Source organism: Nannobrachium achirus, assembly GCF_963921795.1.
Source record: "Nannobrachium achirus genome assembly, chromosome: 15".
Taxonomy (NCBI): Eukaryota; Metazoa; Chordata; class Actinopteri; order Myctophiformes; family Myctophidae; genus Nannobrachium; species Nannobrachium achirus.
The window spans coordinates 39613407-39632016 of record NC_137822.1 but is presented as its reverse complement, the minus strand read 5'-3'; the positions used below and the strand labels follow the sequence as shown (position 1 = coordinate 39632016).

The 18610-nt window shown below is 43.4% G+C and overlaps 2 protein-coding genes across 2 annotated transcripts in view; both read left to right on the top strand.

The window, feature by feature from the left end:
• LOC308299849 (limbic system-associated membrane protein-like) overlaps positions 1-17646 on the top strand; it is a gene marked incomplete at both ends in the record, with an annotated part of 108764 nt that extends 91118 nt beyond the window's left edge. Inside the window, 5 exons of the mRNA XM_080743632.1 lie at positions 681-806; positions 7999-8130; positions 10209-10329; positions 13933-14081; positions 17543-17646. Of these exons, the coding sequence (XP_080599758.1) occupies positions 681-806; positions 7999-8130; positions 10209-10329; positions 13933-14081; positions 17543-17646 (632 nt within the window). The remainder of the gene's footprint in view (positions 1-680; positions 807-7998; positions 8131-10208; positions 10330-13932; positions 14082-17542) is intronic.
• On the top strand, positions 5329-5976 carry LOC308298814 (coiled-coil domain-containing protein 43-like; the record flags this gene model as incomplete). The annotated part of the gene is made up of 1 exon (XM_080742495.1): positions 5329-5976. One exon carries the CDS (start codon positions 5329-5331, stop codon positions 5974-5976), a length of 648 nt encoding a protein of 215 aa, XP_080598621.1.
• Positions 17647-18610: the final 964 nt, after the last annotated feature.

Sequence of the window (18610 nt, the reverse complement as noted above, 5' to 3'; positions counted from 1 at the left end):
ACACACCATAACAACACAAGAAAGTCCTCAAACGCCATGCTGTAGCCTATATTAGCACTTACCCTGGCCCATTTGGTTCCATTTGTACACTCTCAGAGTTAAATTAACATTGATTTTACAATATAAATTTGGGTCTCAGAGATAGAAATGCCATTAAATGGGGGGTCCGTAGCCTAATGCATGTCAAACTGGGGATTCTTGAAATTAAAATGGTTGCTAGAGCCGTAAAAATCTCCACTTATGGGGGTCCCTGGCATATCTTTCCAATTGGGGGTCCGCGGGCTAGTAAGTGTCAATTTGTGGGTCCTTGACATAAATGGTAAATGGTGCATTTATATAGCACTTTTATCCAAAGCGCTTTACAGAGATTGTGCATTACACTCACCCATTCACGTACACATTCATACACCGGTGGCGGAGGAAACCATGCAAGGCACCAACCTGCTCACCGGGAGCAATTAGGGGTTCAGAGTCTTGCCCAAGGACCCTTCGACATTAACTCAGGGGGAGCCCGGATTCGGACTGGGAACCCTTCGGGAACCCTTCGTGCTCTAATAACGGTTTCTCTACCCCTGAGCTATGGCTTACATGAAAAGGTTTGAGAGCCACTGGTGCATGTGACACTTGTATGCAGAATGCTGCAAAATGATTATTTTTCTTTTCTCCCCTTGTCACTCCAGTTCCAGCCAACATCTACAAAGTGTCAGAAGACATCAACGTGAACGAGGGCAGTAACGTGACGCTCAGCTGTCTGGCCAGCGGCAGACCAGACCCTGCTATCACCTGGAGACTACTGAACCCCTCAGGTAAGAGGAATAAAAGGTTAATTTCCCCATTGAGGCGATTGGATACAATACAACAGCAGTGACGACACAGAAATGTGTGAGGGGATGGATGGATGGATGGAATTTTATTTTGTCATTGAACACAGTGTACAACGAAATTAGTTTGGTGGCATCAATCCAATGCAGTGAGAAAGTAGCAGCACATGTACCAATAAAATACAGTCTTAAAAAGTCAGTATATGGATTCATTTGTCCTGGGAAGGGAGGGATGGGGGAGGGGGGGTTAAGAGTTCAACAGAATGATGACTGAGGGAAAGAAGCTGTTTCTGGATCTGGCTGTTGATGTCTTGAGACATGTGTAGCCGATGAATCAATTGGCATAACGACTTAATTGGGGAGAAAATAACATATCAGATTCTTATCGGGTTAAGGTGTATATACATGGAAGAAATGTATTTTTGATCGGGTTTATGTTTAATCTTGTTTTAACCTGATTAAAAGTGTCCATGTAAACACAGCTAGTGTCTCTTGTCTCCAGAGTGTATTGAAACGTTGTGAGCTTGTAGACCAGATATTTGAAATATATCAAAATAGTAAAAAAATCACACCCAATGTGAAGTGAGCGGTGGTCGTGCTTGCATAACGTCTTCAATTGGTAATTGGTGATGTAATACAGGCTACACACACACACATTGCTATGGCAAAACGCTGAGGAAAAAGACTAGGATATAAGTCTAGGATGTAATTGGTGATGTAATATGGCTACACACACACACACACACACACACACACACACACACACACACACACACACACACATATTGCTATGGCAAAACGCTGAGGAAAATACATTGCTATGGCAAAACGCTAAGGAAAAGTGGCTACAGACACACGCACAGCCACTCTATGGAGCCGCTCAAAAATTGCAAAAGAGTTTAGGGATAAATGGTAAGGCATGGACGAAGATAGAGCCCATTATGTTGCCTCTCTCTCTCTCTCTCTCTCTCTCTCTCTCTGCCTCAAACACTCACGCCATAGAGCCGATTCAATCTGCCACCTTATTATGTTTTAAATGACATGCATGAATATTTGAACTTGCTGGTGTGCATGCGTTGGTGCATGCGTGTGTGCGGTCTAGAGGGATTAAGGTGTCATATTGATCATGACTGTCCCCCTGTCCTTGTAGTGTGAATATAATGATGATGATTGTCATTTTTGTTTTGTTAATATAATGTGATGACGATTGTCATGTTTGTTTTGTTAATATAATGAGATGATGATTGTCATGTTTGTTTTGTTAATGACAGATGGACAGGCAGAGCATGGAGAGTGGAGACATGGATGACACATTTATACAGAATTTCAGATGCAGACACATAATTAGATTCCACTTAAAGTAGTGTCTGTCAGTGTCTCAAGTCAAGCAAATAATAGCTTGACTCGCCACTAGCAGTATGTTGTGTAATGTGTGCGATTGTGCATGATAACCAGTGGTGCTAAGTAAACAAGTACAATTACTCAAGTGCTCTACTTGAGTGCAATTTTGAAGTGTGTTTACTGGAGTTTATATTACAGTATTGATACTTTTACTTAAAGGAGTAGTTCACCACTTTTCAACCTGTCTTCATATAATAGGTCCTCACTAATGTTCATAATAAAATAGCACAATTTTTTTCTATTCAGTCTGGGTCTCATAGAAGAGCTGTCAAATCCTTCCTACCGGTGACATCATCGTTTGACCAAAAAAATTTAAATAATATTTAAAAAAAAAAAAAAAAGATTTTTATTATCACGAGAACAATGGCTTCCACTTTAACATTGCAACGTTTTCAGGAATAGAAAGCCTGCAGTTTCTATTAGCTTGCATTTCCCATTGATGATGTCACCGGTAGGAAGGATTTGACCCACCCACAGCTCTCCTATGAGACCCAAACTGAGTAGAAAGAAATTGTGATATTTTATCATGAACATTAGTGAGGACCTATTATATGAAGATAGGTTGAAAAGTGGTGGAGTGCCCCTTTAAGTACTTAAGTACTTTTTCACCACTGATGATAACCATGCAGGCCTTTATTCCCTACAGCTCTTTATTAAATATATTGCTTTTATAAATCTTAGATTCAATCCTTTTGAACAAGCGCCGCTTGTTGCCTGAGTTGTGTATGTTTAAGCATGGTGGTCAGGTGGTGTCGACCGTGTCGCGCACTAAACAACAGATCTGCAAGCCCAGAATGCAAGCTAGATGAACACGTTTTGGGTTTATACTATAGATCTGTCGAGCCAGCTGCCTGTGTTTGATGCGTGACCGTTGAAAGGACGAAACATAAATCACGCAGGCAGCGACGGCAGGGGGAGAGAGGATGAGAGCTGTATGATTGAGATTGACTGTTGACAACAACAGGGATTTAACGTTAGCACATTTTGTGCAGAACCTTGTATGTTTCATGAACAATTTAACACGTGAAGTTGCCATTTCGCCAACTATTATATGTGCATTCTCTCACTGTTGTAATTTGAGACACTGGTGCTGCCAGCTGCCTACTGGCGAGTGGCGACGTTTCTTTTTTTCTCTCTCTCTCTCTCTCGGGCTTTCGGGTTTTCGGGCCTAAAATGATGATAATTGTTAGGGTCGGGCCGGGCTTCGGGCCGGCCCACTCGGGCCCAGTTAGGGCCGGGCCTTAATTTTCAGGCCCGTTGAGAACTCTAGCAGGCAGTATAGAGACCAGGATTACATGCATGTTTTTTGTGAGGGTACCTACCCTAGGAGACACAGGGAGAACATGCAAACTCCACACAGAGTTTCTCCAACACACTTTCTCCAGCCCCACCTAGGGTACAGCGTACCCAGCGGCTATCGAACCCAGGACCCTCTAGCTGTGAGGCGACAGCGCTATAGACTGTGTCACCATGCTGCACCCCCAATGTTTGGTTCATTTTCCCATCAGAGGGTTGTGCTGCTCCACTGTGCATCATGTTTCTTCGGCTCAAGGATCATCAAATAAACATGTGTCCGGCTCTGGCTCTGACAACTGTGTTGTCTCAGTGATGTCAGCAGTGGTTAATGGAGCGAGAACAACGTACAGCCAGCGCTGTGGAAACACTGCATTTGTCCTTCTGACTGGTGAACCTTGGAGGGTTTACTCCACCACAGATACTGTATGTTACTGAACACAGAGGATTTAGAGACGATACGAGAGGCAGGGACGTGCTGGCCATTGGGAAAAGCGGGACAACTCCCGAACGGGCGGTTCATTCCCGGCCGGTCCAGGCCGGTCATTAGGAAAACATTACAAATAAAATGTCGGCCTTCGTTCCATTTTGGGAGATGGGCGGCCAACAAAGTAAATCGTCGCTGTCGGGCAGAAACCTCGTATCTCCAAGTTTCAAATTGATAAATTTTTTTCGCAAAGCAAAGCCCTGCTTCATCATACAAGGCCGTTTCACAAAAGTACTGAAAACAGCAGATCTACAAGCACACAACGCCTCGCGGTGCGAGGCGTTGTGTGCTTGTAGATCGGCTGTTTTCACTAGTTTAAATCATTTTTTAAAATGATTAATACAAAACAAACGGTTTTGGACATACAACGTTTCCACCCGACAACGACGAAATATAACTCATGTACAGTAATTGGCCCACTGCCTTGTCACTTAAGTTGTCATGATCTGAAATGGCAAATCTTTGAGTAGCAGCAGCAGCAGCGCTATAGCGCGCAATGAGAGCCTCTCCAACTCTTTTTCCTGGGCTGAATCAGGGGTCCAGCACGTCTCTGACGAGAGGTGAACATGACTGTCTCCATTACAAGGAACTATTGGTCTCTGCCCTTTGGGAGCCATCCTTTTGTACCCGTTAGTTAGTCTGATTGCTATAGGCAACCAGATTATTGTTCCACTCCTAAAGTTTTCTGTACATTTTTATTTCACCTGGAGTAAACCGTTTTTCTTTTTTTTTTCCTTATTTCTTTCTGTTAACTATTCTGTAGTCTCTCAAGAACAGCCTAACTGAGCTCGAGTTACAACTGAGCTCCAGTTAAAAGTGAATCCTTTTCAAGTGAAAAGGATCAACCTTTTCTTTGACGATGGCTAGCCAGATTGACTATTCTGTAACCCTGCAAAGTTAAATTGAACCAATCCCTTTTCTGATTGGACAACATGATTTCCAATCAGACAGGATTGGTCATGCTTCACGTGACATGACTGAATATCTAATATAAATGGTAAAACCAGCCGATTGCTCGCGACCCCACAAGTGCAGCCACACTTTCTAGTTCCCACTATCATAGTACATGAGGCAAGTCTATTACATCAGTACTATGAGATATTGATGACATCATGGATCCATGAGGATTTGTTTATTTATTTATAGATGTGTTTGGACATCCACTGATCTGACAAACCTCACTCCCTCTGGTCCTCAGCGACTCTCGCGACGGGTTTGAAGCCGATGTGCGAATTAGATCATCCTGCTGCCAGCTACGGAAGTTTGTGAATCAGAGCATCTCTCTCTCTCTGTCTCTCTCCTATTGAAGGACCCCAAACGGCCAACATGGCTGCGCCCGTGACAGATGCCGGGGAGTTTGAAAGCTGGCTCAGTGATCGCCTAGACAACCTGGAGGTTGACCGAGAGGTGTATGGAGCGTACATTCTAGGGATCCTGCAAGAAGATGAGAGTGATGAGGAGAAGGGAGAGGCGCTTCAGGGAATATTATCTGCGTTTTTGGAGGAGGAGGAAGGCGCTCTCGGAGACGTCTGCAGACAGATCATCAAGCGGTGGACAGATAGTTGTGCCCTATCAAAGGGGGAGAGTGATGGCGATGTTGAGGTACAGGCGATTGCCAGTATGATTGAGAAACAGGCTCAGATTGTGGTTAAGCCGAAGGAGGTTTCAGAGGAGTCCAAGAAGAGGAAAGAGGCACTTCTGGCTCAATATGCCAACGTCTCAGAAGGAGAAGATGAAGAGGAAGAAGAGGAGACAACAAGTGGAGAACCTTTTCCTAGTGATAAATCCTTGTTCAAGAACACCAATGTGGAGGTCGTCTTGAACAGACAAAAGGAAAAACGAGATCAGGCTCGGGAAGATGCTCAGAAGAAGAAGGAATCCGACAAGATGCAACGCGAGAAGGACAAACTAGCCAAACAGGAGAGGAAGGACAAGGAGAAAAAGCGTACACAGAAAGGCGAACGGAAACGATAAAATAACTGAAAGTAATTAATAACACTTTGTTGCGACGGAAGGTCGCAGTTTACCATGAGAAATGTCACAGCTTGTCCGTGTCTGTGTAGACGTGTTTGTACACATTTCTACAGTCTATGGACTTTTACATAGGTGATCACCTATGTAAAAGTCCATATATGGGTATTCCCCAGAATCCCTTTTATGCCCATATATGAAGATTCCTGATGTCATCGATATATATCACTGGCCAGATGTGCGGTTGGTTCAGACAGGGATATCCATCCATGTACTATATGGGCATAAAAGGGATGTACTATATACAGTACATGGATCTCCATATGGTCCGATATACATCACTGGCCAGGTGGCCAAGAATTAAGGGGGAGGTCACATGTCGCCCTGAGGAGTTTTACAAGTAGATTTTGTTACCAGACAAAAATAAAATGAACTGAGATGATGCCTCTTTTTATCTAAACCTCATTGACACTTGTGGACAAGATTTAATTGGGCTGTCTATAATATGGAGAACAATGTGCTCTCATAGTGCCATTTTTGAAGACTGTGTGTTGGGGGAAATAGTGTTAAAATTAAAGGCGATTTATAAAAATGTAGGCGTTAGTAACCTAAAGAGTTAGTTTGACAATGTAGTAGATTCGTTATACCTTTTCCCCAAAATAACCACATTACTTAGTTGAAATAAAATTCCCTTCAGGATGATAACCACCTCTGCTGGATATCATCCTGTCTGGATTTCTATTTCTCGAGAATGCCAGACATTATCCCTTACGTAAAGAAAAAGCAATCATCGTAAGAGCTTGTTATTTGATCCACTGATGATACGTACCAGGTGCATCCATGTGATGTTTTTCTTTTTTGGTTATATTATAATAATTATAGTGACTCATAGGAATAGAATACGTGACAACCAGGAATAGTCTGGTGACCACTGTAGAGACGGGTGACAGCCGGAATGTAGACAGAACCTGGCAGCAGTATGGGTTGGTGCCCCAGCCTGTGTCTTCCGTGAGGAAGAGGCCCAACAAACCCATGGTGAGCCCTTTAGGAGGGCCAGTCAGTAACCCACTGTTCCTGAATACATTTTTTGGTAATTGTAGTCTGGTGCTATGCACAGGTCCTGGACCTGGTGAGAGCAGGAGTGGACAGGGTTGCCTCTCCCAGTCTCAGCAGAGTAGTTCCAGAGCAGCGAAGTGTGGCCCTGTCTTTCCCTAACGGGACTGATTGCACGTAGCTAGTTACGACCGAAGGTCGCAGTATACCATGAGAAATGTCGCAGCTTGTCTCCGTCTGTGTCAGTCCTTCAGTCAGTCAGTACACATTTTTACAGTCTATTGGTTCCCTTGTCACTGTGACATCACTCTGACATGTTCTGATGTCACTGTGATGTAGGGGAACCACTCTTAACAGAATGGGTTTGCTGCTCTGACATCAAGCTCTGGCTTCATGTCCCTTTTATGCCCATATGTTTTATGCCCATGTATAGTCGACAATGTGATGTCAGAACATGCCCATATATGGGCATTCCCAGATCACACTTGCAAATCTCTTACTAGTCTTATTAGTAGCTACTGGGACGTAAGTTGGGAGACGGGACTTGCTCAACCCCAGCTGGGTCACCCAATTGAGCGGTATGATGTTGAGACCCGAAACCTTGATGAGTTCACGCTACATCTCTGATGATACGTCCCAGGTGCATCCATGAGATGTTTTTTTTTCTCATTCTATTTGAATGATGTGTATTTCCTGAGGTAACACAGCGAGGATGAAAAGATTAAATGTGACTTGATTTCATTTTGAAACAATAATTGACCAATTACCACCGATGTATTTAAACATGCAGCGGAATAATCCGTCGCGGTGCATCCGGCTTTAGCGAGCGCCTATATGGTCTGGCCTATACGATCTGTGACGAGCTTGTAGATCTGCTATTTTCAAACATGTTGTACTTTTGGTACTTTTGTGAGCTTGTAGATTTGCTATTTAAGTTAACTATATTAACACCTCTCCTCCTCTTCTCCTCAGCGGAGCCTCTGGATGGAGAGGAGTACCTGGACATCACAGGCATCCTGAGGAACCAGGCGGGGCGCTACGAGTGCAAGGCCAGCAACGACGTGGCCGCGCCCGACGTCAAATATGTCAACGTGGTCGTTAACTGTAAGGATCAACTGCATGGATGGATGGATAGATGGATAGCAGAAAATGTATTTCATCTTTTCGTTTTTCCATAATTATTTTTGCTAGAAGAAGAGTATTGTTTACAAATGTACAAAAAAGAAGTGCTTATGATTATCTGCCTATGCCGGGTTTTATAAATAGGCTATTCTTGTATTGAACCAATAAATATGTGACTAAATAATAACTACATTGTACTGGCACAAAACTGTACGAAAGCATAGTCCGGGATATAAATGTATAGAGTGTGAATTGTACCCAGTGAATCCATTTCATAAGGAGTGTCCGTCACTCCAACTGCTCTTCTGCTCTGTCTCCTGACCTCCTGTTAAATCAGTCTTTTGTCAAGTCCATTAAAACGTTATGACTTCACCAGCGCAGTTTGATAATGAATAATCAGTTTAAATCGCTCCCTACGTTATAATTACAGAGTTAATCACACATTAGCATGAAAGATGGCAGTGGATCTGACACGCTTTGTTCTGCTTCTGAAAAGAGCAAAGGAGAAACAGACTGCACGTGCACTCCTTTACTGTAGGTCAGGGAAACTCAAATAGCTGAGCCAGTGGGCCACATTACAAAAGTGGCAAGGGGCCAGTTGATAAAATGACAACATTACTGATACTTAATAACTTCTGTCTTTCATTGGTGCCTTATGTTGTTGACTGACACTGTTTTCTGGCAAAATAACATAGTGGAATTGAATTAGCATGAGATGAGAATAAAATGAAAGACAAGGCATCCGTCCTTTTTGGGTTAAAGTGACGGTTCTTCACACTAAAAACTCATGGGTCATTTCTTGACCCAAATCATGGGTCATTTGTGTTAGGTCAAATTTCGGGGTCATTTCTCAGAGCCACAACCCTTCCTTGAGTTATTGGGATATTATTTTGACCCAATTCCAGGGTTGTTCGAGTTAGGTCATACTTATCTGGGGGTGACCCGTTTTTGGGGTTAGTGGTAACCCATATACTTGGGTCAGTGGTCTAGCTTTGGGCCAATCAGGGGACAGGCACCATAACCTGTTTGCAAAGCATGCTGGGAAAAGCATTTGTCTAGGTTTCCAGAGACATTTTCTAAGCTTTTGGGAGCTAAAAATTATAAATATGTCATATCCATGTGTCTGTCTCGGCATGCTGACTGTCATATGTCTGAATTTGATTTGTCAGTATTTGAGCCTAAACCCTAACCGTAAGTGCTTGGCTGCTAGATTAGGGTTGAGCTCCCTCCCCCAGCTGGTCTGAAAGAGAAGAACTCATGGTAATTTTGAGATTATTTTGTTGATCTTCTCTAAACTATTCTGATTATAGTATTATCAACATTGTTGCATATATTTAATTATGCACTTTTATGTTGATATTACTAATCTTTGAACAAATCATCTGTGAAGAAACCCTGAAACATTTCTGATATTATGTTAATGTCAGATAATATTGGCATTATCATTCACCAGACCATGCATATATGTAGGTTGTATTCATTTAGCCCACTCAACCCAAAACTTGGGTCATATTGACTACAATCTTGGGTCATTTTAAACAAATAATTTGGTTATTTATTTGACCCAAATTATGGGTCAACATTCATAACCAAATTTCTTGCGTTAAAATAACCAAACTGGGCATCGGTCCCTATTTGACCTGTGAGTTGGATCAAAAATAACCCAAGTTGAGTTGTTTTTGACCCAGCAGTTTTTACTTTCCGTTGCTTGCCGAGGCCCATCTTTGCTGCTGCTCTGAATATGTGCACGCAGTTTTCCTTTACTGGATGATCAAATTGTGCCACGGAACGGAAGTCTGAGGACGTCCTAGACAGAGAGATGTTTATCAAAAGACAAAAAGATTGATCAACAAATGAATCAGTTGACAGTGTGGAGAGAGAGTTGGTTCAGAACACAGAAGTTGCAGCTGGCAACATGCCACGCCTTTGTTGATATACACGCAGTCATCCTGTGAACCGTCGAAGGACACTATTTTAATTAATTGATTTAATACATGAATCAATTTGTAATAACAAGTGATTAGTTAATAGAGTGTCCTCTCTGCTGTGACTGTGTCCAGATCCTCCCAGCATCCAGAGGACTCAGAGCACAGAGAGCCAGGTGGGGCGCATGGGCATCCTGCAGTGTGATGCCACCGCTGTGCCAACGCCTGAGTTTGAATGGTACAGAGATGACAAGAGGTACAAGCACACACACACACACACACACACACACACACACACACACACACACACACAGACAGACAGACAGACAGACAGACAGACAGACAGACAGACAGACAGACAGACAGACAGACAGACAGACAGACAGACAGACAGACAGACACACACACCACACCACATGATACTCTGTACATTTGGGCCCAATTTAATGGGACCCCAAGGAGACATTTTGGTTGTGAAGCTAAAGCTTCCCCTGACACTGTCTTGTCTCCGATTCTCTGGGATTTTTATTTTATTTTTTATTACAGTAATTCACCAAGGTGTTTTGGACATAGTTTATGGTGAGGATGAGAACCTGGCCCTCCGTATCTCCCAGATCCACGTCCTTTGTGCCTCTGTATGTAGAGCAGGTTTGTTCTCGTAGGCTGTGTCCAGGCATTTAGCGGATGTCTTAATATACTTAAAAATGCAATCTAGCTTTCATGTATGGTCATTGAGGGTAGGCGAGTGCTATGGTAAGTGCTATGAGCTTAGGTGGAGTCTGAAGAGGTGAGTCTTCAGGTCACGGTGGAAGCTTGGGAGTGAGTCTGTCGTTCTAAAAAACACAGAAAGCCACAGCACAGAAAGCCTTTTTGAACAGAGGAGCACTTTGGATATTATGTCCAGAGTGCTTCTGACTGTAAGCACATGGATCTTTTATTGAAATCAACCCTCTGCATTCTGTTGTCACATCAGTTTAGATTTGATGACTTCACCAAGCGTAGAGTGATAATGAATCGCCTGTTTAATCACTCCCTGTTATTACAGTGTTAATTACACATTATAGAAACATTACAATGAATGACTCACACTCCAATAAATGAGATTATTATCTATACTGTATGTATAAATGAAAGATAAGACTATTATTTATACTGTATGTATACCTCACCTCAAAAAAAATTGGCTCACCATATTTCACTCCCAAAGATTGTGTTGCAAGGAAAGGGTTGAGATAATAGCCATTTTGGTTAGAACTGACTGAAAATAACTTTGTACTTCAAGTTAAAAACTATACAAAATATTTGTGCCCAAATAAATATCTCGCGGCACCCCTGGACTGCCATCGCGGCACCCCAGGGTGCCCCGTCACCCACTTTGAAAACCCCTGATCTACACTTTATCATGGTCGACTTCACCACAATAACTGTGATTGACAAAATCCTCTGTCTACACTCTTTATCCACACAGTGCTTATAGTACCCGATTAGTACGTGCAGAGCCCTTTAGAGGGGCAGGGGGCTGAAATTCCTAAAAAGGCACTTTTGGTGAAATTAAGGAAAGTGTGCCGCACACTTTTACAGACAGGTAAAAGGGCAGGGGCTCAAGCCACATTTGATGTCTATGTGTGTACACGTGCCTGGTATTGGTGGAGTGGGATCAATTCTGATCCTTAAGTAGCCATTCAGGCATGATCACTACCAGTGGCTGCTTGTGTCTTTGATCTGAGAGGTAATCCTGACACCCCCCCCCCCCCTCCTGTCACACTCCTACTATGCCTGTGTTTTCTTTTCTTTCAATTTTCCACATAGCGATCGATAGTGTTTCACTTTGCCTGATTGAAAATCACAGCCTGTATAAATACCGATAGAGCCATTGTTCACATGATTGCACCGAGGACATTGTGTTATTAGAGAAGAGAAAACAACCCTAAGTGAGATGTCAGCTATAACACAATCTGGGAACCCATCTGAATGGTAATCGAATTGAAGCTGGAAGATAGTGCCAAAGCACACCTCTATTCAACAGAGGGATCAAATCATCTCAAATCATTTCAAACAAGGGCTTGAGGTTAAACAATGTCTCTCAATAGAGGAGGTTGACCATTAAAACATTCAGTAGGTCAACACTGCCCTCTAGCGGTGAGCTTTGAGGATGAGGTGTTGGGGAAAAAAAGCTGAAAGCACATTATTCAAATTCAGTTCTCATAGTAGGAACGTGAATGATATGAGATATATGTGTGTTGGCAGCTGTCCCAGGACAGCTTAACAAACAAATGATGTGACTGTCTTCCTGACAATTCATACAACATACAATGATGTGTGAGGGATGAACTGTTTGCTACCAATCATAAAGCAGCATGACGTTCTAATGCGAAGATGTGATTCTGGGGCATGTATAAATATCACCATAATACAATATAGGCAAGAAAGTAGCAGCCACAAGCCATACTGTAATCACAACTATATTGTCTGCTTGAGTTTTTTTTTTTTTTTTTTTTTGCTAAATATCTATATACAGTACGCGTTGTTTTCGTATTGGACAAGTGCAAATATTCTAGGTCTACACCAGAGATCCAGCTGGTTATTTATCTGTGTGGGGATGTGGACGCTTTGGGTCTGTTCTTGGCACACATAAGACTCCAGCTCCAAACTTTACTAAAAAAGAACAAGGGATCTGTATCCCTGCTGAGACGCTGACCTGTACGGTGCACCAAGCTTTGTATTCCTCTACAAAGCCTATAGTAAAAATAGTCTTGTTCTCCGAAGCCTGTATGTATTATAGGTCCTGTTGGTATCTCTGTATCTGTGTCTGTCAGCCGGCTCTGTGGGCCTGTTTATTGGGCCTTCCCTCGAGGACATCTTGAGGACGAGTACAGTGTATATGTACTGTACGTGCGGAGAGAGAGAGAGTGTACGTACAGTATAAGCAGTGGAAGAGACAGTGTGTTCATGTGCACAAGTGTGGAGGATAAAACTGTTGCCAGTTTGTCGTCAGCATCCCTACATGATAAGAGCAGGAGCAGATCTTCATGAAGAGACACAGGATAGATCTGCTCCTGGCCTGTTTATTGTCCGCACGTAACATATCGTTGTTGTTGGCTGAAAACCTTGTTTGTCCGAAACCATTCGTTTTGTATTTATCATTTTAAAAATGTGTGAAAATAGCCGATCTACAAGCACACACTTGTATGATGAATTAGGTCTTTGCTTTACAAATAGCCTTGGGATCCAGGCATTTCATATAGGTTTCTGCCCGACAGTGACAATATACACTCTTTCTATCCACTGTACTCGTCCTCAAGATGTCCTGGAGGGAATTAAGGCCCAAAGTGTTGCTACACATTCTCCTTTTCATGCTAATTCTCTGTCTCAGGCCAGTGTACTGTATGTCTAATCTGAGTTCCCAGATGTCCTTCTTTTTTGTGTGTCAGCATAAACTCAATAAAGACTAACCCTCTTCTCATCCAGGTGTTTTTCTTTACCAAAAATAAATAAATATCAGAAACAATGAAAACATCAATAATAAATACATTGAAGCTATATACACAATATAGCTTCGATGTACAATAGGATGCCAAGTCCAAAATGGCCTGGCATCAGTCTATATAAAAATGCTATCTAAACTACATTTTAGCCTTTGCTAAGCCTGTATGGTCAGCAGGTGAGCAGGTTGGTGCCTTGCATTGTTTCCTCTGCCATCTTTGTATGAATGTGTGTGGGAATGGGTGAATGTAATGCACAATCTATGTAAAGCGCCTTGGATGAAGGCGGTTTATAAATTCACTGTTTACTAAGATGGTCTCTTCCTCTCTCTCTCTCTCTCTCTCTCTCTCTCTCTCTCTCTCTCTCTCCTGTCCAGGATATCCAACGGTCAGACCATCAACATCCAGACCCTCGGTGCCTCCTCCGTCCTGACCTTCACCAACGTCACCCAGGAGGATTATGGGAACTACACCTGCGTGGCATCTAACAGACTGGGCATCCACAGTGCCAGCCTCTTCCTCTATAGTAAGTTACTCTACTAACAGACTGGGCATCCACAGTGCCAGCCTCTTCCTCTATAGTAAGTTACTCTACTAACGGACTGTCTCTATAGTAAGTTACTCTACTAACATACTGTCTCTATAGTAAGTTACTCTACTAACAGACTGTCTCTATAGTAAGTTACTCTACTAACATACTGTCTCTATAGTAAGTTACTCTACTAACATACTGTCTCTATAGGAAGTTACTCTACTAACAGACTGGGCATCCACAGTGCCAGCCTCTTCCTCTATAGTAAGTTACTTTACTAACAGACTGGGCATCCACAGTGCCAGTCTCTATAGTAAGTTACTATACTAACGGACTGGGCATCACAGTGCCAGTCTCTATAGTAAGTTACTATACTAACGGACTGGGCATCACAGTGCCAGTCTCTATAGTAAGTTACTATACTAACGGACTGGGCATCACAGTGCCAGTCTCTATAGTAAGTTACTATACTAACGGACTGGGCATCACAGTGCCAGTCTCTATAGTAAGTTACTATACTAACGGACTGGGCATCACAGTGCCAGTCTCTATAGTAAGTTACTATACTAACAGACTGGGCATCCACAGTGCCATTCTCTTCCTCTATAGTAAGTTACGCTTTGTAAGTATTGTAAGTCGCTTTGGATTAAATGCGTCTGCTAAATGCCTAAACTGTAAACTGTTACTCTACACTAACAGACTGGGCATCCACAGTGCCTGTCTCTAGTAAGTTACTCTATACTAACAGCACCCACAGTGCCAGTCTCTTCTTCTACAGTAAGTTACTCTACTAAAGGGGAACACACTCCGGCTGCAGATAGTCTGCGCAAATTGTTCACCTTGCGGCAACACCTGGAAATAGAACTCCAACAACACTAGAAGCATATTTACTTTTAAAACTATACACGCTTCAGCTGAAAAATACATTGTAAAGAATGTGGTTGGTGAGTAGCCTCGTGAACCAGCCTCTCCCGGAAATCTACATTTTCAGGAGGAGGGTGGTTTACGAGTCTAGTTAGTGAGCTAACATCATGTGTGGAATGCATTGAAAATATGATTTGAACTACGGTAGGCTACATGCTAAGAATGCATACAATATATTCACAGTATCACTTGAGTAAAAGTACAAATGTATTGCCATAAAAAGTACCAAAAGTAAAACTAGGCTACTCATTATGCAGTATTTCATGTGAAATGTAATGAGTGTATAAAAATCCATTTAAAAATAGCAGATCTAGGCTACAAGCTCACAATGCATCACAACGTGACATATTGTGGGCTTGTACACCACTGGATATTACATGATCTCTCCCTCTCTCTCTCTCTCTCTCTCTCTCTCTCTCTCTCTCTCTCTCAGTTTGCTCCTCCTCTGCCCCCTGTCTGTCCTGCTTTGTTTCAAACCTTGGAAGTTTATATCTTCAGCCTTGGACGTTTTATTTGTCTCTGTCCTGTTCTTGTTTCCTGTTTGGTTTAGGTGTTTAGTCGTGTTTCTGTAGCTCTGTTGTATGTTCTTATTAGTCTGGTCATTCTGGTAGTTTGTTGATTCCCAGGTGTTTCTTGTGCCTCTTATTATTGAGCGGTGTTTCTGGAAGGAGTTATAAGCTCCAACATCTGGCTTTGTTCCAGACAAAACGTCCCAAAGCGTGGCCTACATCTTGACACAAATCACTCAAAGTTTGTTGTACACCCAGGGTCACATTGGCCAAGCTTCACAAGACGCTTAATGAAATGTACTCACAAATAGCACCGCTCACTGCAGGTCACTACCAGGTGTGATTTGTTTTATATAGTAGGCCTATTGTTCTGGTCTTTCTGTCTGTCCTAGTAGCTGTTACCTGTCTTGTCTCACCAACCTGATTATTGTTAACCCTATAGTCACCTGTTGTGTCCTGTGTGAGCCTGTTCCAGTGTTGATAGTCTAGTTGAGTTCTCCAGTCTGCTAATGCCCGCTCTGCATGCCAACCCAGCAGTGTTGGCTTTGTGAACCTCCAGTCTATCAGTCCTGCATCCCGCTAGCATGCTACCTTCCCATTCTGTTCCTATTATGTTTAATCTGTCAGTCCCGTCTGCCCTGACTCTGCGCCCGTCTATCCTGAACCGCCTCCATCCTTAGAGCCATTCGAAAAGGTCTTGTTTGGCCCTTTGCATGGGGAACCAACCTCCTGCCAGGGGACGGTGAGATTGTCGCTCCCGGCGCTACCAGGAAGCCTAGTCTCTACCCAGCGTCCTGGGCCCCTCGCCACCCAGCGATGTCCCACCTTATGCTTTGTCAGCAGCACTCTCCGCTGATATTCCACATGCCCTGCCCCGGTGCCTTGTCGGTGATCTCTGTCGACTATTCTGCCCGTCATGCCCAAGGTGTCGTTCACCGACGTCTTCCCTGAGCCTGACCCGTCTCAGGCCCCGATGTGTGCCCTCTGTGCCCTCGTCAGCCGTATCCGTCGACGACCCGCCAAAGCCCTCGTCAGTTGTCGTTGCTGAGGACCTGCCAGAGCCCTCGTCAGATAACATTGCCGACAACCCCCCACCAGATGTCCTATTGTCTATCTCTGCTGACAGTCTGCCTGGACCCTCAATCAGTGTCCCCTGCTGACACCCCACCCATGAACTTTCTGAACTGCCACTGGTTGTCACTGCTGAACCTAAGCCAGCGCTCCAGCCATTGCACCCTGGGCCCAGACCCAAGACATCTGGCCCTAATGGGTCTGCACTCCAGCGACTGGACCCCGGGCCAATCGCACCTCGGTTGAAGAGTTCTGTCACTCTGTTTTTGAAGGTGCATTTACGTGTGCACGTGTGTGTGTGCGTGTGTGTGTGTGTGTGTTGGAATGCCTCTGTGCTTGTTTCATGATCTTTCTCTCTCTTGTGTTTTTTTCCCTTCTTGTTAATCCCTGCCTCCTCAGTCTCAGTCTCTCTGTACTTGGGTCAGTTTCTCCAGTACTTTTCCACCCTACTCTGTCCTGCCCCAATGAGCCAGTCCTGCACTATCGTTCCTGTTTTTTGTCCTTATACCAAGTTGAGCTGCTCCAGTGTCTTGACCTGCCCTCTACCAGTCCAGTGCTCCTGTCCCTGTCCAGGGACCCTCCAGAAGATGTTCGCTTTAAAAATATATTCAAAGATTTCCAAAAATGTCCATGATTTTTCAAAAATAGCAGATCTAAAAGCTCATAGTGCTGCACTTGGTGTCGTGCTATGAGCTTGTATATCTGCTGTATTTGAATAACGTTAAAGTGGTTCAAATCTAAAGTGACACAGATGCTTTTTAAACACTTTGATTTCAACCGTTCCGTCTGTGTTTGTGTCCAATTCCTCACTCACCATTTAACACTTATCTCTCAATTTATCTCCCACCTCTCTCTCTCCCTCTCTCTTTCTGCCCCATTCTCTCTCTTCCCTCTCTCCTTCAACCCCCCTCCTCTCTCTCTCTCTCTCTCTCTCTCTCTCTCTCTCTCCAGGACCAGGAACAAGTGGAGACCTCAGCGGCTCAGCCTGTGTCTGTCACTCACTGTGGCTTCTGTTCAGCTGCACCGTCTGCCTGTTCTTCAAGTGTTCATACTGACCTCCTCCTCCATAGAGGAACCACTGTTGAAGAAAGAACCTTTCAGACGTTAAGGTTCTTGAAAGAACCATTTAAAGGTTCTATAAACCACTTAAACCCTATATATATAGGGTTCTATTTGTTCTGCTTTTCAATACTGACCCTTTCTGGTCAGTAATTGTTTATTGCCGGGGGGATGTGTTTTATTCTGGCTTCTGGTCAGACAGAATTAAACTAAGACGATCCACGGAGCCTCCCGAGTGGAAAGGGTTCTCCTGAGTTTTATAAACCCTCCCAGGTCGGGAACGGTCAGCGAGGAACCCTGGCGAAGTCGTCCTGGCTAACCTCTGAGTGGGGCTAACAACAAAGACAGCGAATAGCAAGATGATAGCATGATGGAATTAGAAAGATGCGACTTTATAAATTGTGATTGTGGAGTCACATTTGGAAATTGAATACTGCAATTGTATTATCAGAACACACAGCAATTCTGGGAAATTGCAAGTGTTGTATCTAGTTCTGATACATGCATTATTGTGTACTCCTTGCTTAGCTCTGAATTCTGCAGACATAAGTCGCCTTTAATCAATTTAAAGATGGACTGCAGCGGTTCTCCACTTGCTCCACTTCTTTATGGTGACGCAGGCATTTCCTAGTAAATCGGACCAGGAAGGTGGGACACAGCGCTGGAAAGAATGTGATTTGACGGTCAAAAAGTAGGCGGGCCATAACTACGGAGGTGCGCTTCCCTCCCCTGCCCGTTCGTCTGTGTTATTAAATGAACTCTGCAAGAGCCTTGTCTGTCCCAGAATTCTGTTCGACGGAGAAGGCACAACTCTCTGTGAAAACAATGATAAATAAATCAGATATTGTCATTTGAATGCAATTATAGAGGACATTTGTGGATGTTGTATATTATGATGGTTTATATAATGCTCTATTCACAACACAGTATATTTCTATCTATGTTTGAAAAAAAAGTAGA